The sequence below is a fragment of the Neolamprologus brichardi genome, chromosome 12 (assembly GCF_056152115.1).
Source record: "Neolamprologus brichardi isolate AB-2024 chromosome 12, ASM5615211v1, whole genome shotgun sequence".
NCBI classification, from domain to species: domain Eukaryota; kingdom Metazoa; phylum Chordata; class Actinopteri; order Cichliformes; family Cichlidae; genus Neolamprologus; species Neolamprologus brichardi.
Window position 1 is genome coordinate 19,608,975 of NC_142115.1, and position 26,455 is coordinate 19,635,429.

General features: G+C 39.7%; 3 protein-coding genes across 3 annotated transcripts; all 3 read right to left on the minus strand.

Moving 5' to 3' along the window:
* Positions 1 to 1,650: 1,650 nt before the first annotated feature.
* On the minus strand, positions 1,651 to 6,360 carry plbd2 (phospholipase B domain containing 2). Its single transcript, XM_006784205.3, has 12 exons — positions 6,019 to 6,360; positions 4,840 to 4,933; positions 4,598 to 4,756; positions 4,407 to 4,507; positions 4,102 to 4,316; positions 3,603 to 3,697; positions 3,330 to 3,490; positions 3,057 to 3,152; positions 2,864 to 2,935; positions 2,611 to 2,763; positions 2,316 to 2,478; positions 1,651 to 2,174 (listed from the first exon to the last, which is right to left on the minus strand). The coding sequence occupies exons 1-12, from the start codon at positions 6,237 to 6,239 to the stop codon at positions 2,004 to 2,006; spliced, it is 1,701 nt and encodes a 566-aa protein (XP_006784268.1). The 5' UTR covers positions 6,240 to 6,360; the 3' UTR covers positions 1,651 to 2,003.
* Positions 6,361 to 6,387: 27 nt separating this feature from the next.
* rbm19 (RNA binding motif protein 19) lies at positions 6,388 to 15,955 on the minus strand. Its single transcript, XM_006784204.3, has 24 exons — positions 15,825 to 15,955; positions 15,555 to 15,737; positions 15,361 to 15,474; positions 15,069 to 15,107; positions 14,451 to 14,679; positions 14,034 to 14,266; positions 13,879 to 13,938; positions 13,705 to 13,783; positions 12,253 to 12,324; positions 11,832 to 12,041; positions 11,604 to 11,734; positions 11,379 to 11,503; positions 11,193 to 11,289; positions 9,846 to 9,956; positions 9,553 to 9,753; positions 9,398 to 9,464; positions 9,131 to 9,285; positions 8,990 to 9,050; positions 8,260 to 8,339; positions 8,110 to 8,165; positions 7,827 to 7,943; positions 7,625 to 7,730; positions 6,783 to 6,903; positions 6,388 to 6,687 (listed from the first exon to the last, which is right to left on the minus strand). The coding sequence occupies exons 1-24, from the start codon at positions 15,858 to 15,860 to the stop codon at positions 6,605 to 6,607; spliced, it is 2,766 nt and encodes a 921-aa protein (XP_006784267.2). The 5' UTR covers positions 15,861 to 15,955; the 3' UTR covers positions 6,388 to 6,604.
* A 2,072-nt stretch (positions 15,956 to 18,027) lies between these two features.
* On the minus strand, positions 18,028 to 25,575 carry slc2a11b (solute carrier family 2 member 11b). The gene is made up of 12 exons (XM_035905032.2): positions 25,434 to 25,575; positions 25,206 to 25,304; positions 24,697 to 24,857; positions 24,493 to 24,617; positions 24,221 to 24,350; positions 23,970 to 24,118; positions 23,499 to 23,686; positions 23,227 to 23,337; positions 20,937 to 21,038; positions 19,943 to 20,018; positions 19,718 to 19,845; positions 18,028 to 19,583 (listed from the first exon to the last, which is right to left on the minus strand). The coding sequence occupies exons 1-12, from the start codon at positions 25,503 to 25,505 to the stop codon at positions 19,389 to 19,391; spliced, it is 1,536 nt and encodes a 511-aa protein (XP_035760925.1). The 5' UTR covers positions 25,506 to 25,575; the 3' UTR covers positions 18,028 to 19,388.
* Positions 25,576 to 26,455: the final 880 nt, after the last annotated feature.

Consider the following 26,455-nt stretch of genomic DNA (forward strand, 5'->3'; position numbering starts at 1 on the left):
ACTAATTACAAATTATTTGAATGTATGTAACTGTTTATATTACACCCCCTGGCATATGTTAATTATATTCTAATTTGTATATATTCTCTGTATACTGTTGCTTAATAAAGCTCTGGGGGGGGGGGGGAAGAAGCGTGAATTGTGGACCCAAACGCAGACACAAAGGGATGCAGAACTTGACTTGAATGTTAAACAGAAGACGAGCCTTTATTATGGCTGATTGCAAGAAAACACAATCAGGCAACATGGGCTGTGGTGAAAACTAAAATAGAACCGGAAACACTAGGAAAGACTATGAACATGACTTTGCACTGGGACATGAGAGGAACTCTGACACTAAAAAACATGAACCAGAAACGTGAACATGCCCCAAACAAAAATCATGAAAACCTTCACGTGAAGTGTGGTAACACAGACAATCTGAGGAAGACTGAAAGGAAACACAAAGACTAAATACACACAGGAGGTGATCAGGGAAGTGAAAACATGTGAGGAAACAGCCAACTAGATGAACATAATGATGCCACAGGGAAGTGTAAACTAAGCACATAGAATATGGAAACAAGACTTTCAAAATAAACAGGAAACATGACAGGACACAGACATGACACAACTTGACAACATGAACCACACAGACATGAAACAAGACAGGTTAGACACACTAACCAACAAGGGAGACTTAACAGAGGTGATGACACAAAGGAATCTAAATAAACAAAAGACTATAACTAGATGGACTTAACCATAAACAATGAATAACAATATACAAGGAAACTCAGATCCAAACTAATAACAGCCACAACAAGAACTTAACATACCTTCAATATACCTAAGAAAAGAAATAGAGGAATAAACTCGAAGTGCTGGGTCAGAGAACCAGCTACTGACATAGTGGTAACTCATTGAAGTGTTATTGGGTATTCATAATTAGCCACTTTGCGGATACAGTGAGTGAAAGCATTGGGTGAACTGTTCTATGTCCTGTTGCTTCTTCTCTTGAAGCAACTGGTGATTTTGGAGCAGTGTTTCATTAAGAGTTGTTTGGAGCATTTTGTATTTTTCCTCCATGTCTTCAAGTTTGCATACCATTTCTTCCTCTTTTATGTCCTGCTGTTCTTTCTCGTGAACAAACTCTTTATTTCTCTGCAGTGTTTTATCGAGCCTTATTTGCAGCACTCTGCATTTTCCCTCCATGTCTTTAAGCTTGGAGTCAATTTCTTTCTGTTTTGTGTCATGCTGCTTGTTCTCTTGAAGAAACTGTTGATTTTTGTGCAGTGTTTTATTATGCTTTACATGCAGCGCTCTGTATTTTTCCTCCATGCCTTGGAGTTTGCACTGCATGTCTCTCAGCTCGATGTCCTGCTGTTCTTTCTCTTGGAGGGTCTCTTTATTTTTTCCAGAGCTTCATCAAGCTTTACTTTAAGCTCCTGATTCTCTTTGACCATTTTTTCCTGTTTTATTACTTACACACACACACACACACACACACACACACACACACACACACACACACACACACACACACACACACACACACACACACACACACACACACACACACACACACACACACACACACACACACACACACACACACACACACACACACACACACACACACACACACCTTTTAAAAAGAAGTGATTGCTCTGTTGTTTATTAAAAAGGTTATTTACAAAAAATCTAAACTTCAGAAAATACTGAATAACTCAAAAATGATTTATCCCAGGATTAAAACATTTGCAACAAGTGTTACAGAAAATGTTCATCAGCATAAATGTAAGTAATAATACTTGGTGATTTCTCCACAGAAAGGTGCATATTTATTGGGTTTATTATAATGATTTTCACATATTTTGCATGAGAAAGAGAAATGCAAAAAAAAAAAAAAAAAAATAGAGGTACATTATTAATCTCTGTACCACTTAAAGATTTCTGTGAGAAGCAGTGATGACTGTTTTTCTGCCATTTCCCTTTGTCAAACATCATAGAGCTGATGCCAGTTAAGGAGTCCAGGTGACTTTTATAGGCTTGAAACGCCATACATCAGGCTGACCCATGTGTAGCAGGTCCTTGTAGGGAGAAGTGCTCCACTGGAAGGGTGGCACTTGGTCCCAGGTTGGACCACTCACTGCCACCATGCCGTACTCTCGGAACATCTCGTAGGAGGTCAGCTGCAAAGAATCACACACAATGGCTCAAACTCAGTGGACATCTCTTTTAAACTCATTTTTACTTACGGCAAACCAAAAAAAATCTTCAGGGTGCATGATGGGTAAAAGGGTTAGGGCAAAGGGAGATGTGAAAATGAAAACCTTCATGTCTGTTCCTCCGTGTGGTCTCTGCTTTAAGGCGCCAAATGGATATGTTCCATTAGCTGGGTTCAGGTCTGACCGCGCTGAGATCGCATTCTCTCCGTTCTCAGGTGGATCACAGCCATCACATTTTGAGAGTGGATCTTCCCTAAAGTTATTATACCTGAGGAGGAACAGTGTATCTCATAAATTAAGATACCTCTTTCCCCCTAACTTTCAAAAACTACAACATCTATTAGAGATTGTTTGTTTTGTGAATACAAATCTCCAAACATGTGCAACACACAGACCGTACCTCATCAGGCGGACCATCGAGTCCACATCTGTAACATCTGTCTGGTTTCTCCGGAAAATCTGAGCCCGAGGATTCTGGTCCAGAGAGAACCACGGGCCAAACTTCTCAACCAACTCATTGCAGCCACTCTTATTAAATATTTCCACATAGTACCTTCAGAAAGAATTTGGAAGTAAGGACAAAAGAAAAGACACATGCATAATCTGAAGTACAGATTAACATTTACCTTAATGTTTGCATACCAAATACTTACGGTATGTTGTAACTAGCCCAGTATCCTTTCTTCAGCAGTTCCTGAGTTTTATCAGCGTAAATGGCGAGTCCTCTGCAGCATTGGAAAAAATAAAATGCTTGTTTTAAGGTCAGATCTGATAGGGTTATATATTGTCAATTGAAACACTGAATAAATTATCTATTTTGATCCAAGTTTGGGTGCTGTGACTTACGGAATCTGCTCCAACACGACAAAGAGCCCTTCTGTGATGTCAGTCTTCCCTGGAGTGAAGAGGTTGTAGTTGACAATCATCCACTGGTTGTTGTAACTGCAAAGCAAAGTTAAAAGTGGCCTTCTTTTCACTAATACGCACAACACGGACAAAACAAAATGTTACATAATCTGGTCTTCAGTGAGGATTATCGACACAAGCTAAAAAGCAGAACAGTCTGGAGCCTTGTCAGCAGATCAAACAGTTTCTTTTTGATGATTAAAACTAACTCACGTTCCACTGTTGTACTTCGTGAAGATTTCTGCCCAGTCCTTGCCAGTAGCAGCGAGTCGATTTGCAACAATGTTCCTCAGCCACTCCATGACTGTTCCAGTGGGCTGAACATATTTCCAGAGAGCAGGGTTGCTGTTGCCAATGGTGGTTTCCAAAGTAACCTACAGACAGAAAAAGAAAGAAAAAAAAATAAAAGCAGTAAGATAATCTCAGCTTTCCCTTTTAAAAAAAATCATATTCTGTTATATAATGTCAAGTATAAAGAGATCTTACCAAGCCGCTGCTTAGGATATAAAAGTCATCCCCAGAGAAGATGGATCCAGGGTAGGATGAGAACGCCTGAGTTCGTCCAGGAAGAACATAGTTGTCTGAAAAACATGAGAGCACGTGCTGAAGGCACACTATCAACTAGTCCCTAAAATAATTACATCAAAAATGGTGCTAGGGTACTTTTGGGGTTTTAAACGTGCATTAAAGAATTAAAAAGTCAAGCATTTAAGGACATATCTAATTGTTTTGCCATTATATAAAAAAATTGGGACCATTGTTTTTGTATTGTAAATCTGAAAAGTAGAGTGAGCAGGTATCTAGAAACAGCAACAGCTAAACTGGAAAAATCAATGTCCAAATCATCTAACCTTTGCCTCTCTAACTTTGTTGTCACTCAACCTGATCTGTCCCTCTGATGTGCTCATTTCTACTCTCGTCTCTCCTGATCAATCCCAATGAATCTTATCATCAATCAGGAGGCACACTTGCGTCAATTAATTACCTAAAGAAGAAACTTTAAAGGCAAAAATGTATTTCTTCATTATGCGCAGCATGGCCTGGTAGGTGTTCCAGGTGTCATGTGACACCAGCAGTTCCTTATTGTTAGGTAGAAGCTTAATCAGTGCAGAGCAGGAGCCAGAGCCAATGGGTCGGGTTTGACTGGATTTATTCAGAGCCGATTCCAGGTCCTCAAGGTCTCCGCCCATTTGGAAAAGTCTGTTGGGTAACAGCAAGTGAAAGTTTAAAATCTCAGCAAAAGAGGGTAAAACATGTTTGAATGATACAGAAAAGGAGATAACTACTTACAGGAAGCCAAATGGGTTGAAGGAGAATGACCCTATTGGCAAAGACAGCTGATCATTGTAGCTGTCCTCCAAACCTTTGAGCTGCAGCAATGCCAGACGCACCTGATGAAGAAACAGATAGCACAAAGTCTGATTTCTGGCCTTTAAAAAAGCTTGTCATGTAAGGGATTTTTTCAGTCCTGCTCATTGTACCTGGTACCAGTAGGGTGAGTTTGGATTATTCTCTATTTGGTCTTGAATCCACTGCATGTTGGTTATGATGAAAGACTTAAGGCGCTCGCAGTAGGCAGATTCATACATCAAGGGTTCGCAGTAACCCATTAGAGTGTTCATCCAGTGTTTATAGATCAGCTAAAAAACACCAGCATACCTAGTCATTAGAATAATTAAGCCAAAAATATTTTAACGTCTGACCAAATGAGGGTTAGACTGACCGGAGACGTTACTGCAGCCTCAACTGCACCTGCAGCGTAAGCCTGGATGCTGTCGTTGTACCGACTGCTGGTAGTCACCTCCAAGAAAGACCAGCTGAAAGAGAGAGCATAAAAATTCACAGCACTGTGCAAAAACCTTGAGCCACCCCCCATTTGTTTACATTTTGCTAGGAAAATAGGTGGTGCAGTGCTCTACTGAATTATGTGCAAACAAGGTTATGCATACAAGTCAAAAGCAAAGTCTGTGTAAATCTAATGAGACTGAAAGTCAAGTTTTGGTATGACCATCTTAATTTCCTCACTTTTCATAGTTTCCACAGGCCACACACTATGGAGGCTGTATTATCTTTTCTATTTTTTGTTTTGTTTTTGCAACTAAAGAAATGGGTGCAAATGATGTGTTCTTGTAACAGGCTGCTAGTAACAAAGTGCCTAAAGATACAAAATATTATCTCCCCTCTCCTCTCAAACAGAACAAACAAACAAACAAAAACCCAGCCAATGTCCAAAGAAAAACTTTTAAAGACCTCCAGAAGGTTTCTCGGTGTGTCATGTGTGCCACTTCTGCTAATTTGGGTTCCTCAAAACAAAACCACAAGGATTAAATGTTGCTCAACGAGTCAACATTTACAAAAAACCAAGGAAAACAATTTAGACCATTGACACTGCCGAACACCATTCTGTTACAGCTTCATAGGGGATGATTGTTTACGTTCTTTATGAACTCAAATATTTTAATATGTATAATTTCTCAATTTTTCTTAAATTCTTGAACTAGTCTGAGAGAATCTGGATCGGTTTGGCTGTAAAACTAGTAAAACACTCTGTGTGGAACTGCAAATTATACACTAAACCAGTGGTGGGGAACTCCAGGCCCCAAGGGTCGTGTCCTGCAGGTTTTAGACGTGTCCTTTAGCCAACAAGGGGATATCTAAAACATGCAGGACACCGGACCTTGAGTTCTTCACCCTTGCATTAAACAATTAACCGAATAATTGAAACAATAACAGGAGTCAACGCTGCAACACGCTTTTCCTTACTTTCTGTAAGAAACTGCAGCACTGACCCAGCTTGACCATTCACCAACGACCTATTTCAAGCACAAACCGCACAGACAAACCGAGCCTTTAGAGGCAAATATTTTACATTTTAGACCAAGAACAGTCTCTAAACACTCACCCTGACGTTTCAATATCATCAGTGAAATTCGCCCAAGCCACAAAATCCTCCTGATATCCCTCTATGACAGACAGCTGTCCGGTTTGCTTGTCGATCACAGCCGTTCGTATTTCTGCTCGAACGGCCGCAAACATACAAAACAAAAGCAAAAACATCTTTAAAAGATCTAAAACCTCTGTAAAACTTCTAACACGGTCAGCTCCGTTCCGCCTGCACGCCATGTTTACGTGAACAAATCATGTGACTTCGATGGGCCAAGTCACCTGACTACCGCCGAGACTTTCGAAATAAAAGACACCACCCGACATCCCGCATCATAAGTTCATCAGTAGTTCAGTCACTGTCACAAACGAGACATGAGACAAAAAGTAACATGTACACAGCTTTTATACATATATAAAAACCAGTCGTCAGGTACATCAGATCTCTTGGACATTTCATTCTGTACAAAATACTAGTTAATCCAGAGAAAACTGGACCAGCTTTTAAATTTATTATAAACTTCTGCAGATATTCGGGTCCATGTTTTATTCAGTCCATTTTACACAGAGCGTTGGGGTCAGGATTTGTGCGGAGGCTGCAGATGTCAGTCTTCCACACCACCTTCAGTTTCCATTGTCTCCAAAATTCCTTCCATAACCTCTGCTTTTCGCTGCTTTTTGGCAGTGACTGAGGAGGAATAAAACAAAACAAAAAAAATTGATGAATGGCAAACCTACTTTTTATTTAATTGTGTCCTGTTAACAAGGATTTGGTGGATTTACCATGAAAATGTTCAGCTGTTTTTCGCCTCAATGCCTCCACAGTTTCCTCGGCGTCAGCCCACTCCAGCACAAGACGTCTCCCGTACAGATGGGTGCTGTGGCATAGCGCGGCAAACGCTTTCTACATAGAACCAGAGGAACACAACTGCTAATCAGTGTGACAGCCAAAATCCCTCTAAAATAAATATTGCCACACTTTACTAATTTGAGTCACTTGAGCTAAGGCTGATGCTTAAAAATGGTGGCTGGATCTCCTTTTTAACAATATGCTACAAGATCAGTTTTAAGGCCAATAATTGGTAATGAAAACCAGAAATTAGTTAAATACATGCTTATCCCTGAATGTTGGTGAAAATGGTTGAAAGGACGGTAGGTGCTAATATTCAGATGGCTGCTCTTCTCAAAACACTCGTTCGATTACTTCTTTTGATTAAATTTGTTCACGCTGTGATCATAAAATTAGATTTTTGAAATTGAAATTATATTATCTCTCTTGGATATGTCAGCTTCCGGCTTGAAATTGTTTCTAAACTTCCTATTAGCAGAAAATCTGTAAGACAAAAATCTATTTTAATATTTTTAAAGCACATTAAAATATCCCACCTTGAGTATTTTAAAAAAGTTCTTTATATGTTGTTGAAAGTACTGTAAGTCACAGACCTTGGATCATTTCCTCTATTGTTGCCCTTCAATGTTAAATAATAAAATACATTTGGTGATGGAGACACGCACAGACCGACAGACATGTAGCCAAATGATGAGACCTACAAATCTACATGCTAGAATATTCTGAGTAGCTGAAGATATGTATATTTCCTTCGTTTCATGAATCACTCACAAACCTTAGCATCTTGTTTGGTGAGGAAATCAACAAAGCCAAAACCTCGATGACTTCCTGAACCAGCCGCTTTCTTTGGAAGACGGACAGTCTTTAGCTCCCCAAATGTACTGAGAAGATGAAATACAAGGAGGAAATGTGAGTATTAATTTAGCTCTTCCAACAGCGTAAATAATAATAAAAAACGATAGCTGTGTACGCATTACCAGAAAAGCTCCCTGATTTCCCTGACAGATGCTTGGAAAGGAACATTGCGCACAAGGATCTTGGATCCCGTCTGCTTCTTGTCAGCTTGTTTCTTCTTCCGTGTCACCACAGCTGTCCTGCACATGGGAAAAAAAATGAATGAGTGGTGACAAGACGAGCGATGTCTTCATGCTACCACAAATTCTAACCATAAACATGTCAGCTGAAATGTTTAGGATCATATTCTTGTAAGTAAATAGACATAAGTGGGGAAAAAGAAAACCTTTCTGATTCACATCTGACCTTGTGGCTCTCTCTGAAACCTTCAGCTCTAACTGGTGATCATCCACCTTACAGTGCTGAAGGAGGGTTTAAGGAGAGAGAAGACATTAGCCAAAAACCTGCTTGTGGAGAAAAGCTGCGAGAGTGTTGCTGAGGAGGTGGGGATGGTACCTGTAGCTGCCTCAGGGCCTTCTGAGCTGCTTCTGCCGTCTGATACTGGACAAAACCGTAACCCATTGACAACAGTTTGCCTAGAAGACAGAACAATAAGCATGAGAACAGTGATTATGCAGAGAAAAGCAGAAGATGTTTAGCACAATATTAACAGCATGCTTGTCTGTGATTAAACTTCAGATGGTTCTGAAGTCTCGTCCTCCCAGATCTGGACCAGGGCATCACTGAGCTCCTGGAAAGTCTAAGGTGCAACCTGTCATCTTCAGATGGACTGAAAAGTGTCCCAGAGGTTTTCTATTGGATTTAATTCAGGCAAGCATGGGGGCCATCAATGATATCAATTCCTTCATTCTCCAGAAACTGCCTGCATACTATTGCCACATGAGGTTGGTCATTATCGTGCACCAGGAGGAACCCAGGACCCCAGGACCCCCTGCCCCGGTGTAGGGTCTGACAGCAGGTCCAAGCATTTCATAATGTTACCTATGGCAGTGATCTGTGCCTCCCTCCATGGATCTGCCTCACCAGACCATCACTGACCCATCAACAAAGTGGTTACGCTGAACAATCTTACAGCAGCACAACTTACCACTGAGTCTACAAAAATACTTTTCTTAACCAAAACATAATTTGTGGTTGAATAGTGAGCACTCCATTTGTATTATCAGTTAGTAAGCACATGCCGGCACTTGTTCTGAAAGGAAATATTTGAAACCCTTCTCAGTACCTGTTTTATCTTTTTTCTTGGATATCGTGCAGGATTTGACTTTGCCACATTTGGAGAACGTCTGAAATGAACAAATAAAAACCAGGACCATCAGCCAGTGATTAAAAAGTTAAGAATAATAGTATTTATTAATGTACCTACCTCCAATAGTTTCTCCTCTGTCGTGTTGAAATTAAGATTCTTAATGAAAAGCGTAGAACCTGGAAGAGCTTCCTCCTCCTCCTCTTCATCATCATCATCGTATTCCTCATTTTCTTTCTTCTTCTCCTCTTCCTTGGCTGCCTTCTTTTCTAATACTTAGTTAGACAGAGCAATGGTGGATTCTAATTATACATATCATACCCTTCAAGTCTGGAAAATCCTGTCTCTCTTAAAGAGACTGCCTGGCTGTGTTTTGAGAGAGTTTACCTGGTTCTGGTTTGGCCACAAACACCCCGACAGGCGCCCACTCCAAATACAGCGGGACATGATGGAACTGGATTAGGAATGAATTTGATCCAATAAGAAGTCTTCAGTATCCAGCAGTCAAAACATACTATATGCAGGTGAAACGTTGCACACACCTTACTGTAAGCCATTCTTGTGAAGGCTCGTTTAGCTTCAGTCGGCTCCAGAAACTCAACGATTGCAGTGAGTCCTGAAGGTGGCAGCAGCACGCGGCCCAAAGAACCATAAGGTGAGAAGAGCTCCTCAAGCTCTGACGCCTGCACTCCAGCTGGAAGGTTCTTCACCAGGATCACTGTGTTACTCCTTGCTGCTGCTGCCTGTAGACGAAGGGACGCAAGCCGTGGACTTTTCATTCAAATTTTCATTCACACATTTGGATCAAGAGCACTGAGAAGTACATCAAGCATACCTGACTGAAGGAATCCAGGCTGACACTGTTATCCAGCAGAAACTGCCGCGTCTCCTGGACAATTTGTGTTTCCCCCAAAGCCATCCTCACTGCAACACTTCCCTTTGACTCCTGCAGGGGAGAGCAAGGACCATAGATACATGCAATAAATAAATAAAGAGGAAATGAAAAACACAAGTCTGTAAAAAGAGGATTTTTTTTAGATTGAGATGATGTTATTACTGTGCCATTAGCCTAAAGCATTTGAAAATGTGGTAAATGTGGTTACCAAACTATAAAAGTCATAATAAACCAAATTGGTTTCAGCGAGAAACTGACCTTAGCAGCGAGCTATTGCTGCAGTATAGACTGTGTGGGACAAATCCATAATCCCAAAAAGAACATCCTATTATCACCAACACTAGGTCAGTATGCTATACATTACACAGAGCAGGTTGTTGGGACTTTTTCAAATCCTTATGAAATCTCTATGGAATAATAAACTAATCATAAACAAATCAGTTAACCAGGTATATGTCAAAGAGCTGGAATTACTTGTGTTTTTCATGTATTTGGTATCCAGTCAAACATTTTTCAAAGTTTTAGTCAATTAACAGATATTTATAAATAACCATACAGTCAATTCTGGAGGTAAAAAGTGGTCTGTCTAAATGGTTTGGATGTACTCTTACCTACCCTACAGGTAGTTCAATCTAACAGCTACTAAAAAAAGTGAGATCCTTTGCTCAACCGAGTGGTCTTGTCTGTGTCTTGTCTGTGAAATCTACTGCCAGCTAGCTTTTCCTGCAGGGGTGGGGTTACAAGGGTCTTAAATTCTCCATGTACATTGAACTTCTGCAGGACTCAAAGTTTGATGGAATAATATTCAAGAGGTTAACCTTTTCTCTAAGAGAAAACATTTCAAATCTCTGTAAAACTGTTTATCTTAAGTTCAGCAACTGAATTTCAAGACTCTGGCTTCTGTTCCTTTAAAGAAAGATGGATTTTCTGACTCTTGCTACCTCCTTATAGAGAATGGATAACAATGATGACACAGCTGGCTGCCTGTGAGACTAATAAAAATTCATGAACACATTCTTAAATGGGACCCGTTTATTAGGTGGCCGTCTGCAGTTTAAATAACTTTGAGGTTACCAAGTAAATGTAATATAAGGTTGAAAGAGGCATTTATAATTAGTCATGCTGAACTCCCTTTTCCCTTATATATTATTATTATTTTTTCTCTTGTATTATATTTTTATAATTTGTTAAAAATTGTAATAAATTGTTCAATTAAAAAAAAAAAGGAGGAGGAAAAGAGGCAGACAGGAGCATAAATGCAGGTGAACTAGATGTAAAGTCACTCACGTGGTCCAAGACTTGGCTTTTGGTGGTGTTGTATTTTTCAGCAATAGCATCTGCCACTGCACTTGTACCCAGAAACAAGGTGTTCCAGTTGTGTGAACTAGAAAGAAACCGAAAATTCACGTGTAAGCTTAAAAAAATATCAGCATGAAAAACAGAGAAACAAACGGTCACTTTGATCCCGATTACCTGGAACTTAAAGCTTTAGTTTTAGCATCTTTTTGTCGTTTGTAAGACGAGGAGCCAGGACCGCCAGCATCAGAGTCACTCTTTTCTTTCTTCACAGTGGAGGGAAGCAGGTGAAGCATTCTGCCCTAGAGGTGTAAGAAAGTTTTCAAACAGCTGAATTTATTGAACTGCACTTTGAATCCAGCCATGAGGTGTAGAGTGATGAAGAAGTTCTGACATAAACACCTGAAAAATGTGTCCGTCCAGCTGAGCAAGCGCTGTCACAGCATTCTCTGGTATCATGTAGGTTACAAAGGCAAACCCTTTAGGTCTCTTGGTTAGTGTGTCAATTGGGAACAGCACATCAGATAAAGGACCTGCAGAGATTTTATAACCATGAAACACTTGGGACAAGAGCGCATTTCTTTCCACAGACGTGTAATCAATGTGTATGTCTTCTAGGTGTTAACTCACCGTGTTTGCTAAACAGATCTTTGATCTCCTCCTCTGTGCAGGTGTAAGGAAGGTTTCTGATGAAGAGTCGGCCTGACTCTGAAACATCTTCCTCCTCCTCGTCCTCCTTGAGCTTCCTGCTAAAGTTTCTGTCAGTTTCTTTCTCTTTTCCGTCTCTTTTGTTCTTTCCCGCTAAACCATCCACGCGAAAGACTTCAATGTAACGCCCTCCTGAAAACACAAGGACGAGGTCTAGGCTTCATAAGCTAGCAGAGAATGAGAAATACATCTATAAATGTCTTTGTGCCATTGTTTCCCCAACTGAATGGTGGCTTCAAATGTTTTCGCTCATATTTTGTGCAGAGTTTTTACACCCTGTAACATCTCATTCATAGTAACACAGCCAAATACTATGAACAGAAAAAAGTCCTAATAATTTCACCTATATAATCCTTGTTTTTCCTCAAGGCCTTTTCCACCTCTTCCTCAGAGTGCAAGTCCACGTATACGTAACCTAAAAAACAACAGCACACTGTTAAGATGCATCTGCCTGTATACAGTTCATACAGACCTGTAGTGCTGTGAAAAAGTAATTGCCCTCATCCTGAATTATTGTTTTTGCATATTTGTCACACTCGAGATGATCAAAATATGTGAAATTTTGCAGAAAGATAAGCAAATACATAAAAGTGGGAAAAGGTTATTCAAACCTACCTGAATGTCCCCCAAACCTAATAACTGTTTGTGCCACCATTGGCAGCAAGAACTGCAATCAGGCATTTGTGATATCTGACACGAGTCTTTCATATCACTCAAACTCAGTCACACTTTTTTTTGAGCCATTTAGAGGTAGACCAGTGTGTTTTGGATCATTGTTCTGCTGCATAACCCAAGCCCACTGGAGCTTCAGGGCATGAACTGTTGGCCAGATGTTCTCCTTTAGGATTTTCAAAGTGGAGAATTCATGGCTCTATGAACTACATCAGTTTGTCCTGAAGCAACAAAGACGCTCTAGACCATCACACTACCACCACCGTGTTTGATCATTGGTATGATGTTCTTTTTATGCTAGATATAACGAGACTCAAACCTTCCACAAAGTTCAGCTTTTGTGTCGTCATTCCACAGAATATGTTCCCAAAGGTCTTGGGGATCATCAAGAAATATTTTGGCAGATGTCAGACGAGCCTTTTTTTTCCTTTTGGTCAGCAGTGGTTTTATCCTTGGACTCTACTATGTATGCCATTTTCTTAGTGTTGAATCATGAACTTTGACCTTAACTGAGACAAGTCAGGCCTGCAGTTCTGTAGATGTTGTTCTAGGCTCTTTTGTGACCTCCTGGATGACTAATCAATGTGCTCTTGGAAGTCATTTAGGAAGGCCGGCCACTCCCAGGAAGTTTCTCACTGTTGCATGTTTTCTCCATTTGAGGATAATGGCTCTCACTGGGGTTCACTGGAGTCCCACAGTATTAGAAATGGCTTGGTAACTTGCAGACTGATCGATGTCCGTGTTTTTTTAATCTCTTTCTTTAGATTCAGTAATCAGGTCTGTGTGTGACAAGTAAACCTGCTATCAGCTTTTTAAAAAAGGTGAATAATTCATGGTTTAAGAAGGGGAGAATAAAATTTTCACTTAGGACCAGGAAGGTTTGTATGGGCTCTTTCCCTTAAAAAAAAATAAATCATTATTTAAAAACTGCATTTTGTATTTATTTGGATTCTCTTTAGCTAATATTAAAATGAATTTGATGATTCGAAACATGCAAATGTGACAAATATACAAAAAAAAAGAAATCATGAAGTGGGCAATTATATTTTCTCAAGCCACTGAATACAGCATATGTGGGTGACTGCTGCAAAATGAGAAACTTTAAATACTTTTACTATCACACCTGTTCTATTTCCGCTTTCGTTCTTCCCAATCCGGACTGCTGCAGGTTTCAGTGGAGTCATAAATTCTCTAATTTGTTTCTAGTGGTGTTACAGGAAAAAATGTTAGCGTCACAGATTCAGAGTGATATAGTGAACATTTCAGTGCTGACACTGAGAAGTTTCTTTTCGCTCACCTCTTTAACATTGAACGGGACTCCTCTCAGCTTCACTGTGAACTCTGTTGTTGCCTCCGTCTGTAGTAAATACACAGGGGTTGGTGTGAATCACTACAAACTAGTAACAACGAATGAATGTAAAAATTTAAAACAGCTTCTGACAGAAGAGTCACCTCCTGCTTGGCAGGTTTCTTCACTTTACTCTGGTCCTTTTCCTCAGAGGTTACTGAAGATTTTACCTTTGAGATGTTTTCCCTGTCTCCACTCTCGTAGTCACTGTCTGTGTGCTGTAAAGGACCATCATCATCCTCTTCTTCCTCCTCCTCTGTGTCTGCTGTTTGTGCCACCTTTGACCGCAGGTAGTCCATATCTGATAAGCCAGACTTCAGTGCTTGTTTAGTGGCATCTGGAATCAACAGCATAGCAAACAATTAATAATAATTCACTGAACCCGGATGAATATTTTCTAATATAGTTTAATCTGATTTTCTGTGACTGTGTGTGTGTACTTAAGATCAATATTTCTCTGATATAAATTTCAGTATTTGATGTTGATGTAACCCCAAAATTAAAACACAACCACTACCAACCTTCATCCTCACTCTCATCATTTTCTTCTTCCTCATCCTCTTTGTCTTCTTCTGACTGGTCTGAGTCAAAGTTGAGGTAATCATCTAAAGCAGGTTTCTTCTTGCTTTGAGTCGTCTTCTTCTTGTCGGGATCGGGTGCTTCCTGTGCAGTGTCGTTTGCCCAGGTCGGAGCTTGGCTTCGATTCTGATGCACTGACAGAAACTCCTTGAATTCTGCTTCCCCTTCCAGCTGAAATGAGATATCAGCCGATGTCCAAATATTAAGTGTTACATCATACAAAAACTGATGAGGTGGGCAAAAAAATGTAATAAATTAATTAAACAAAAAATTGTGCTCTCACAGGCCACTGCATTGGGTACACCTGTTCAACTGCTAATTTACCCACATATCTAATCAGCAAATCAGTGAGGCACTGGTCAGTGTACTGGTAATCTTAACCATAACCTGCTGAACGTCAGACTGAGCATCTTAATAAAGAGGAACGGCGATTTTGAACATGACGTGGCTGTTGGTGCCAGATGGGCTGGTCTGAGCATTTTCCCCAAAGCTTGCACCCATCTCCCGACCAACATCTCAATTTAAGAGCAGATAAATTTTAAAGTTTATAATTTACTTACATCTCCCAGAATACTGCTGGATTCCTTTTTCTGCTTCTTCTAAAATTCAAACACAAACACACACACACACACACACACACACACACACACACACACTACTGTATTAAAAACACAAATTCTATGAAATCCTACTTATATTATTCTCTGGTAAGGCAGCAAAAAATTGATGATATACAGAGGGAAGAATGAATTATAAAGATATATGGTAAGTTTTATATACAAGTACGATCTCTGTAATTACAGAGTGTCAGTTTACAAATACTGTTATTTCCCGTCCACAGGTGTTTCCTACCTTTTTGCCATCAGTGTCGGCCGGAGCAGAGGGTTTGCCCTGCCCTGAGCTCTGAGTGTGTTTACTCCAGGCTCTTGCCTTACTGGGGTCTCCAAACGCCTTACACATCTCCACCTAGAATAAAGGACAGGTAAACCATCAAGCATGCGCGTGTTCCCTCTCGAGGCACAGACTGTGTGCGGCTGAGGCCATACCGTCACTCTGGATGTGTCCACGAAGCTCTTATTGAAATGCTTCAGGGCCTTGTTTGCATCCTCCTCGGATTTAAAACCCACAAAGCCGAACTTCCGGAACTTGCCGTCTTTGGTAAATTTCAGAGAGCAGTCTGTCAAAGTGCCAAAGGCAGCAAACATCGACCTGAACCTGTCCTCCTTCATCTGCACAGAGAACAGTGAAATTTAGCTGGGCTCAAATTAAAGGCTGCTTTCGCTTTGTGTTTACATGCGAGCGGGTTGTTTACTTACCCCATTGGGGAGGTTTTTAACGATGAGTCTCGACATTACGGCAGAAGGTGTAATTCCACTGTTAACGCGTAAAACGGCTTTATATAACTTGTCAACAAAAACAGCGTGGAGAAGAACCTCTAGCTCGCCATCTTGAGTGGGAGGGGCTTCTTCTTCTTCGGCCGATAGTAACCGTATCAGTGAATAAACGCCACCCTGTGGTCGGGAATGGTTACTGCGTATATAATCAAACAATATTTAACTGGGTGTTCTAATAATCATACCAAAAGCACATAAAAAAAAAACAACTGATGCTATATATGATATGAAAACATGTAACTATAACAGATGTTCAGGTATTACTAAAATATGACAAGTTAACACCTGAAAAACGAATAAATTGTGACTGAAATTGTGACCAATGACTGTAGAAAACAGTCATTGGTCACTGGCTTTCTTGAAGTGTACACTGCAGGTCTTAATGTGTTTTCTGTTGTTGTTGCTTTTGCAAAACCTTTCATTGATGCTACTCTGCATCTCTGAGCATTGTTTTTCCATTTTTTTCTTTTCGGCTTCCAGTTCAGTTATTTTGTACTTTATTTCATTATAAAATTCTTGGAGTTTTTGATTTTTCCTCTGGAGAATAAGTTTTTCTTCTTTCTGTTGTATGTCTAATTGCTCCTTCTCTTGAAGCAACTCTTGATTTTGGAGCAGTGTTTCATTCAGAGTTATTTGGAGCATTTTGTATTTCTCAACCATGTCTTCAAGTTTGCATTGCATTTCTTTCTCTTTTATGTCCTGCTCATCTTTCTCAAACTCTTTATTTCTCTGCAGTGTTTTATCGAGCCTTATTTCCAGCACTCTGCATTTTTCTTCCATGTCTTCAAGCTTGCAGTCCATTTCTTTCTGTTTTATGTCCAGTTGCTTCTTCTCTTGAAGCAACTGTTTATTGTGCTTTACATGCAGCGCTCTGTATTTTTCTTCGATGCCTTGGAGTTTGCACTGCATGTCTCTTGGCTCGATGTCCTGCTGTTCTTTCTCTTGGAGGATCTCTTTATTTTTTTCCAGAGCTTCATCAAGCCTTACTTGCAAGTCTTCGTTGTGTTTCTTGATGTTATGAAGCTTGCAAACCATTTCTTTATGTTTGTATGCTGCTCTTTCTTACATTGTACTGTGAGTTGCAGTCATGCATACTGCAGCCCAACTGTGGTGTTCCTGCAGCTAGAAAAACTACCTTAAGCTCCAAACACAGTCTATTAACTGTATTTGAAGCTGGCTTAAAGGCGGCAGGGTGGAGAGTGTGTGGAGAACAGAAAGAAGGGAGGTTCAACCGGGGACTGCAGCTTACACATGCCTTGCAGGTTAATCTGGCTGTGTATGGTCTTTGCTTCCGGCTTGCTGTTTAAAATCAGTAGCTTATTGTTTAAAACAAAAGAAAAAAAAACTTGGCTGCCTACATTTTTCTGCTAAGCGAAGCGTATCATCTAAATCAGGAGTTAGTTGGATTGCTAAGCAGCTGGAGCTGGTTGGATCTTTGGGGCTGAATTTTCATGCTCTTCGCACACATTATATTTCCTTCAACTTCAAGAAACTCAGTGGTTTTTTTTACATTATAGGCTTTGATTATATTTTAATTTTACACTTCTAATGAAGATGTTATGACAGCTGGAACAAAGGAAAAGGAAAAGGAGCTGTTGTTCTTGGTTCTGGGTTTAAGGTATCTGTAGGAATGAGAATCAGCGCTAACATGAGTACTCAGTGACATAACTGTGGTTAAAAAACAAGCCATTGCCATGTCCCTGTACATCTGACCACATTTTAATTATCCTTCTCCTCAATGATACAGAATTATACCACTTTAAGCAGTGTCATTGGTTTATGTGGTTGGTACCATTACTAAGCAACCATGTAACTTGCTGTAACTAACAACCATGTAACTAACTAATCAATGACGGCGTCTCTTCTTATACATATTTCTTTTTTTATATATTCAATATATTTTCTCTCTGAGTAATACTATAAACAAATATTAATACTTCTAATACTTTTTCACTCTTTTTCACTCTAATACTTTTTTTATTCATGTGATGCATGACAAACTGTAGAGTGAACTCTTTGTTCTCCTGATCAAATGTCATGCTGAAAGATTGGAAACTGAAATATTAAGCAGCTGAAATGCCAAGCAAAGTTCACAAATGATGAAACGTTTTTATTTGAACTGGTCTTTATTGAAAATTCTCAGAGGAGCACCTTTTATTTTTTATTTTAATTGTTATTTAACCAGGTTATTCCCATTGAAATTAAAGGACCTGGCCTTAAAAGTTACACAAACCAGCCTTTATTATACCAACATATTATATATAAAGATTACTTCTTCAGTATTAGTTGGGCTAAAGAGACACAATCACAACTGCTAAGATCTAAAAAGGAACTATAGTTTACAGCACAATTCATTATTAAGCAACATACACCCACCAGAAACTTTTAGGTACACTTTGATTCCACTGGGCAGAACCACCTTTAGCAGATGGATAGCAGATGTGGTCACGAAAGGAAGGAAATGGTCAGCAACAGTTGTCAGGTAGGCTGTGGGGTTTAAACAATGTGTGCCAAGAAAATATCCCCACATCGCCAACAGCCTTAATATAACCCTTAAAATTCGAATCCTAATGTCTGAATATTGCCACAGAAACTCAGACTCTTCAGACCAAAGAACATTTTTCCATTCTTCTGTTGTCCAATTTTGGTGAGCCATATGAATTTGTGGCATCAGGTTCCCGTTGTCAGCTGACAGTAGTGGTACCTGGTGTGGGTTTCTGGGTGTAATGGTTCAACATGTTGTAACGACTCGTTATTTAAGTTACTGTTTCCTTCCTATCGGCTCAAAGCAGTCTGCCCCTTCTCTTTTGACCTCTGGCATCAGAAGTTTTTTCAGACCATTCTCTGTGAAGAGATGGTTGTTTGAGACAATCCCAGTTGATCAGCAGTTTGTAAAATATTCTGACCAGCTTGTCTAGCACCAATTTTTTTCCACTTTCAAAGTCACTTAAATGTTCATTCTGATGCTCAGATTGAACTTCAGCAGGTCATTTTGATCATGTCTGCACGTTTAAATGAGTTGCTGTAACATGATTGGCTGATTAGAGGTAGTGGGTGTACCTAACAAAGTGGCTGGTGAGAATGTTAACCTGAGACCCTGCATCATCATATTTGCGTATTTCATTTTGCTGTTCTGCACCTTATTCTTCATTCTACTCAGCTGTGTTTTATACGTTGTTAAGCCGTGTTGACTTTATTGCATTGTGCTGTAAAATCACCTGATTATTCCAATATTAGGCTTGATATATAAAAAAAGTATGTAACAGCTTTGTAATAAAGTAACAACTCCCTGCTCAAAGAGAAAACTTAGTTTATGTCCAACTAATCAAAAATAACAAGGCAAAATTACAAATTGCATCCCAAACATGAACCTGGGTCTCAGGAGGTTATCTTATGTGTTCGCTATAAATATGTCAGATTTGTGTGATAAATATTGTGTGACATAAAGAATCACTGATTAAATAACCCTGTTTAACGAGGCACATTTCATATTGAAGTTGACAACAGTATTGTCCCTGCTCCGTCCGAAAAGCCGATCTGCCTCTTTTTGGAAGACTGGAACTCGTTCTGGATTTCCAGAAAGGTTTTGTTCTTGGTTTCAGGGACAACAAGGAAGATATATATTATCACCAAGCAGCAGATGACCAAGAACACCAGGAAACAGTACTGCTTCAGTCCGAGCTGTAAAAAATAAAACAAGTGAGTGGAACATATCCAAGTACAACATCGAGGTTTAAATGTCCATTTTAAATGCAAGAAATGGTGATAAAATATTCCAAAATGATCATAGATCCTCAACCATTTTGAACACCTACCACAATGAAGGGGAAGACCAGGCCAATGAAGAAGAAACTGGACCAGTTCACTGACCCTGCAAGCATGTACGCTGCAGGGCGCGAGTTTTGCGTGAACAGCTCAGTTGTTAAGATGTTAGTCACGCCACCTTCATGGGGGAAGACACAGAAGAAATCCCTGTTACAGCTGATGTGCCTACGCAGCTGATGATGCACATGCTTCGGTGAAAGAAAGAACATTTTTACCTGGTCCTAAGCCAAAACTTAAGATGAAAGCAAAAACACAGACCATGCTGAGGTATGGAACAACTGGGCTCGCCTCCTGAGAACAAGGAAGTTGTGCAAAAGAAATGTTACAACACAGGTAGGGACATGCCTTAACCTCTGTGTGGCATTCAGATCTGTTGGACCCGTTTTCAGTATTTACCAAAAGAAAAAAAAAAACGTAATTTTTATTGTTACTTCAGACTTTTTGCCTTTGGCTCATTTTCTGCAAAGAATGCATACAATAAAACTTCATAGAGCAACCCTGCACATTTATATTAAGCATGTGTGTTCAGGTATGTTTTTAGTGTGTATGCGTTTGTGCTCCTGCTTTTCCTGCACAAGGTTCCAACATTGTCATATTTTAACACCTACACCTGTCTGCTCCCACATTCCTGCACATTTTAACCTCTGGGTTGTGGGAACCACAATGTAGATTCTCATGCTCCATCCCAGGCTGCATATCGAGGGTGGGGCACAACAAATACAAATAGCTTGACCTGTGTGACTGCTTATTGATCATAAACTCATTCTCTGCTTAGCACTTTTAGATGAGTCAGTTTTGGAAGATGATGCAGAGAAACAGTTGAGTTTTGTCTTTATCAGATGTGATGGTGCAGACAGGAAGGAACGACGGGACAGACTCAAACTCTGCAGTGACAACTCTAGCCTTTAGCACACAGGTCACTCGCTGAACCAGGCTCTGTCAGGAGAGCACTCTGACAGTGCTCACCTGACAGAGTCTGACAGTAAGCATGAGGCTGACCTTTAGTCATCTCCAAAATAAGCTTACCAGCAGCCAACACAGGGAGAAATATGGATGCCAAAAATGGTTAAATTGCATAGTTTTCTTGTCCAAGGACTGAAACACCTCCATATGTGATGCAACCAGAATAACAAAAGCATGAACATCACACAGGGCTTAAACCCTTAAATATCTCTTTTTAAAAAGATTTCTTGGCTTGATGATAATTACCTGAAAAGTTAGGGTCAGCGTGAATAAAACACAGCAGATAGCCATCAGTGTGTATCCTCCCATGATGAGTACTTTCCTTCCCAGACAGTCAATGAGCATACCCTGTGAGACACACAGCATGTCACAAGACCAGAAAGACTCCAGGCAAACATCTCTTTTGAGGATTACTCTGATCCATTTCATGTTCTATTTCCAGCCATCTTACACAAACATCTTGTAATTCTTTTCTATTTTTCTTCCTGATGGCTTATTTTTTATAATCTGACCGCCTCTGACAGTTCATCACTTGGAAGCGATATTTGAAAGGTCTCATCTCGTGATTTTAAGATTGCTGTAAGTGTCATGGAGGATCATTATTTCTCTGTTTGCTGAAACAAAAAGAAAAATTTGACACTAAAGTTCAAGTATTTTCCAGTTAAGATTATAAATACAAGTATGCACAACTAAAGCTATTTCACACATAACCTCTGGACAGTGTCAGGAGCTGGACTTGGTCACATGAGACACATGACACCCGGGAGAAGGCAGTTCACTTCAGATGTGCTGTCTCACCTGGCAAAACTCAGCTTGCTTCAGGAGATCCTGCCTCCTCGGTAGAGTAAGCCGAAGTTATTGCACTGCAAAGCTGAGGTCTATTGTGACTTATTTTTTAACAAATGATAGTCCTGAGTGGGCTTGCATAAAATCTTATAGTCTAAAGCTCCCTTATATTCATAATCTGACTCAGTAAAAATAACTGTAAAAGTATATTAATATTCGAACCATTACACACATTTTTTTGGGTTTACCAGTTGGATTCTTTGTCACATATTAGTCCAGTAATGGATAAGCAGTCCTTCACCCCAGGAAAAGCAAATGTGACTTTTAAAGGCTTTGGGCTTAAAAAGTGTAAGATCTGTATCTTCTAACCTCTGACGTCATCATGCATTGTGAATAAGTGAGGCATACATTTAGTCTAAAAAGAAAACTGTAAACAAGAAGAAGTTTTATAAGAGCAAATTTCACTTCACAGACCACCACAAGCACCCCAAGCAATAGCAATGACAAAGAAATTCCTAGAAAAAAATGTCACATTAGATTTTTATGATATTTGTATATCCTGAGTTAAACTGGAAGCAGAGCTCATAAAAAGGACTATAAGTCCGCTTATGCTTTGAGTCATACTTATAAGGTGAATACACTCAGATTAACACACAATAACTGTGTAGAGCAGGGATGATGCATACAGCTCACTTTGATCTTAAATGGGTCAGAGCAGTAAAACTACACAATAAATGTGTAAAATTACAGAAAAAGCTCTGGTGGTTCATGTCATGTAATTAAAACATATCTAGTTTTCATTTTTGTGAACTCACTGTAAAAAAAACCCAATACAACAAAGCGGGCATTTCTATAGTAGGTAGTGAAAAAACAGGAACTTTTCTGTTATTTAATTGTTTATCTATTGGGCCAATTCTGGCCCTCGGGCCTTATGTTTGGCACCCTCAGTGTAAAGGGACTGGAATTTTTTTTGAAGTCAGAGTTAGGTAAAAAATGATCCCAAAATACATTCTTCTACACTTAAATCTATTGAGTTTATTGGGTTTTTAGAACATATCTGTGTAAATATAAAAAAAACTAGTGATGGTCTACAATAAAGAGATGTCTTTATGAATGGAAATACAGAAGGCTGACAACGAGGCGCAAACCACTGGTTACACTCAAGAACAAGAAGAAGATTCGACATGTACAGTACTGAAATAGATTCTTTGGGTAGATGAAACACAGAAGCCCAACTGATTGGAAGAGAAAAGCATGGCGAAAGAGAAAATCTGCTCGTGATCTGAAGCATGAAAGACTATCTGTCAGACGTGGTGGAGGCCTAATGCATAGGCATGTATGGCTGAACCACATTATAATGTTTACTGATCATGTGACTGCTGACAGAAGTAGCACGATGACGTCAGAAGTGTGCACAGCTATAATTTCTGTTAAAATGGATAATGATCCAAAACATACTGCAAAGAGTTTGTCTGAGGCAAATAAATTTGATATCCTTCAAAGACCAAGCCAGTCACCTGATTTCAATCCACCAAAGCATGATTTTTTAGTTCTTAAATAAAAAACTGAATGCAGGAAGACCCACAAACTAGCAGCGACTGAAGATGGATGCAGTAAAAGCCAGGGGAACATCTCAAGGGAGGCGATCTGGTGATGTGTGTGGGTTCTAAACTTCAAGCAGTTGCAGTGGATTTTCATCCAAATACTAAAAACAATACTTGAAAATACATGACGAGAAACTCATACTTACACATGTTAAAGCGGTGATGCATTCACAGGCACCAGTGCCGACAGTGGCGTATGGTATCTTATCACTGGGAATACCAGACTGTTTGAACACGTAACCTGCGTAGAAGTAAATCTAAAGGGAGTGTAGAAAACAAATAAAGAAACAAACACAAAACCATAACTTTTAGTTCTTTGGAAACTCCTTTTTCATCTTTGTGTGAACTTTTTAAAGTGGTCGTTGTGTGTGTGTGTGTGTGTGGGGGGGGGGGGGGGGGGGGGGCATTGTGTACGTACAGCATTGATGCCGTTCAGCTGTTGTGCAGCATTGAGCACCATGATGGTGAGAACCTGCCAGCGTAAAGAGCGATCAGCAAAGAGCTCCCAGGGTTTCTTGGCCTGTAAACCTGATAAGTTATTCCTCTCCTTCTCAATATCCTCTTGTTCACTGTCACAATCAGCTATACCGTGCAGCTGCTTCAGGGCTGCAGACACATAAGACACACAGGACTTCAAGTTATTGCTCTTCCTTCATATCTGATTAATCTGCGGTGGCTGTTGGGGGTGTCCTGTCAGAAGGTTTCCACTGTCAGAAATTCATCACATGCCTGAAATGAAAAGATAAATGTCCCTGCCTCTAGTTATTTCTACCAAAGGGTAGTCTTTATACATTTTTTTATTTAAATTTTCACATGCACTAAGTTGTCTTTCCTGGCAGAACACAATTCCCAGCGATCTGAAATGGAAGGAACGGTGCAGCTGTTTTACCTTTCTTACAACCCTCTTCATCCCCTTTGTCGATGAGCAGATAGCGTGGGCTCTCAGGGAACCAGGGCAGGATCAGGAGCTGCAGAAAAGCTGGGATACAGGTGGTGGAGAGCAGGATGGGCCAGTACTCCTCTTTCCCCAGGAGCTCTCTGTATAATTGTACAAGGACTTCAGCTTGATATTTTTCTTTGAAGGGATGTAGCATTGGAACTTTGTGAAAAGTTCTTCTTCTTAATGTGTTTATTAATCACCTGAGGCCAATCACTTGTCCGGTAAAGATCCCCCCAGTAATGAAAATTGAGGTTCCCATTCCCATAGCACCACGCAGTGAAGTCGGAGCTATTTCTCCCAAATATAGAGGTTGAACACAAATGGCAATGCCTATAAAAAATATTTAAAAGACATTTCAGAAGGTTTTCATGCAGCATCATTATTAGCTATTATTAACTGGACATCTAATTCATGTATCTGTTTTTCTCCAAGATTTAGAAACAAAACATTTAAGTGTTCCTGATGTACTCACCTGCATTTAATCCAGAGATGAAACGTCCGATGATGAGTAATTCAAATAACCCTGTAGGATGACTCAGACCCATCAGCAAAGCAGCCAGGAGTGCAAATATGTTATTGGTCAGCAGTGTCCCTTTTCTAGAAAGAAAAAATGAATCCCATTATTTATAACAGAGAAGACAATTTTTCATTAAAAATTAAAAAAACATGTCCATACCTTCCGACCCTCACAGACAATGTTCCACCAATCATTGCCCCTATAAGTCCTCCTAAAGTGAATATGGACACGATAGTGGACCAGAGGAGGGTGAGACCATTATCTGATATTTGAGTTTGGTAACGCTTGCTCCAGGTTTGGTTGATGAAATCTTGCACATACTGGAGATAAAAGAAGAAAATTGAACACAAACACTGTTTTTTTATCAACACGAGTGCAAAGCAATGTCTAAATACTGCCACTACTCTTATTATCAGTCTACTTTTTTGTCACTGATTAACATCACTGTACTTGGCGATCATTAGACCGCCTGTGCTTGTTAGAAAGAATTATTTGAGGGTTACAGGAGGCTTTCCTCTATGTGTTTGTGTGTGCGTGTTCTCTAATATCAGAATAACAAACACAGTGACTGTAGTCCACGTGTTACTAAGTTTGCCCTCAGACCGTGTTTTGATCATTTAGATCGATAGTTATGGAAAAAGTCCAGTGAGAGGCAGCAGAATTATTACCGCTGTGGGTGCATTGATGACAGATATATTATATCCATACTGAAAGGTCCCCCCGATGCCAGCAGCACACACAGCCAGCAGAAGTGATTTGTTTGGAAGCTGCAAACAGAAAAACAGACCCACAAACAAAAGGGTTTCAGTATCATCTTGGACAGAAAGCTGCGTCCCACCATGCTGCCAAACGTACTTTTGTTTTTCAAAACCCTTAATCCATTACAATCCACTTACCTTTGGCCACCTTCTATCTTTGGTTGCTTTAGCTAGAAGAGGCTGATATTCATTCTTGTATTCTTTTGGCATTTTTGATATTTTGCTTAAAGTCCTGGATTCTTTGAGGGAGAGCAGAATAGAGTATCCTTCTCGCAGGAGCTTGCGTCCAACAAGAAACTTAAAGCGAATGGGGGGATGAGTTTATGCCGGGGATAATACAATTGATCTGTTGTCAGAAAGTGCCCTTAGGGTGTGGGGAATTGGCTAAATTATTCCATGTTTATTCAAAGTTGAATCCAAACACAGCATGCAGTGTAGTTTAATTACTTTCACATAAAAGAAGAAAAGTATTTCAGGATCCACACATAGGGGAGTTACATAGCATTATGATTTTGGTCTACTGAAAACATGTTTCACAAAGAGTAGCACAATGTGCACCTATTTTAATATATTTTGGTTTCTTTTCTTTTTTCTGTTTTTAAAGACTTGCATAGCTCACGGGTTTGATGCCATAGAAGTGTGATGTAGTGATGGGATTTCTGGCTCTTTTTAGAGATCCGGCTCTTTCGGTTCGGCTCACTAAAAAGAGCCGGCTCTTTCGGCTCCGAACCGGCTCTTCAGGTTATTTTGTTGCTTTAATTAATTTATTATTAACAATAATATAAAATTATGCACAAAAGGAATTACTAGCGTAAAAAAAGTGGTTTTATTTATATATGTTTATATATAAACACACCAAATCCGGTCGTTGGTACTTGCTGGCTTGTGTAGCCACTAGGTAACAAAAGCTCAACACTGCGCCCAGCATCCTGGAGCACTTCTGTTGTCTTTTGTACGTGTTTTGAGTTTTTACGTGCTTCGGAGTTTGTACGTGCTTCGGAGTTTGTACGTGATTTGAAGTTTGTATGTGCTTTGTCTCTAGGGGCCACCGTAAATATACTTTTATTTATTCACTCCACATAAAATGTAATAAATAAATCATATAATACAAAAATCAACTATTCACATTTCAAATTTTAACTATTTAAATTTTCAGCTTT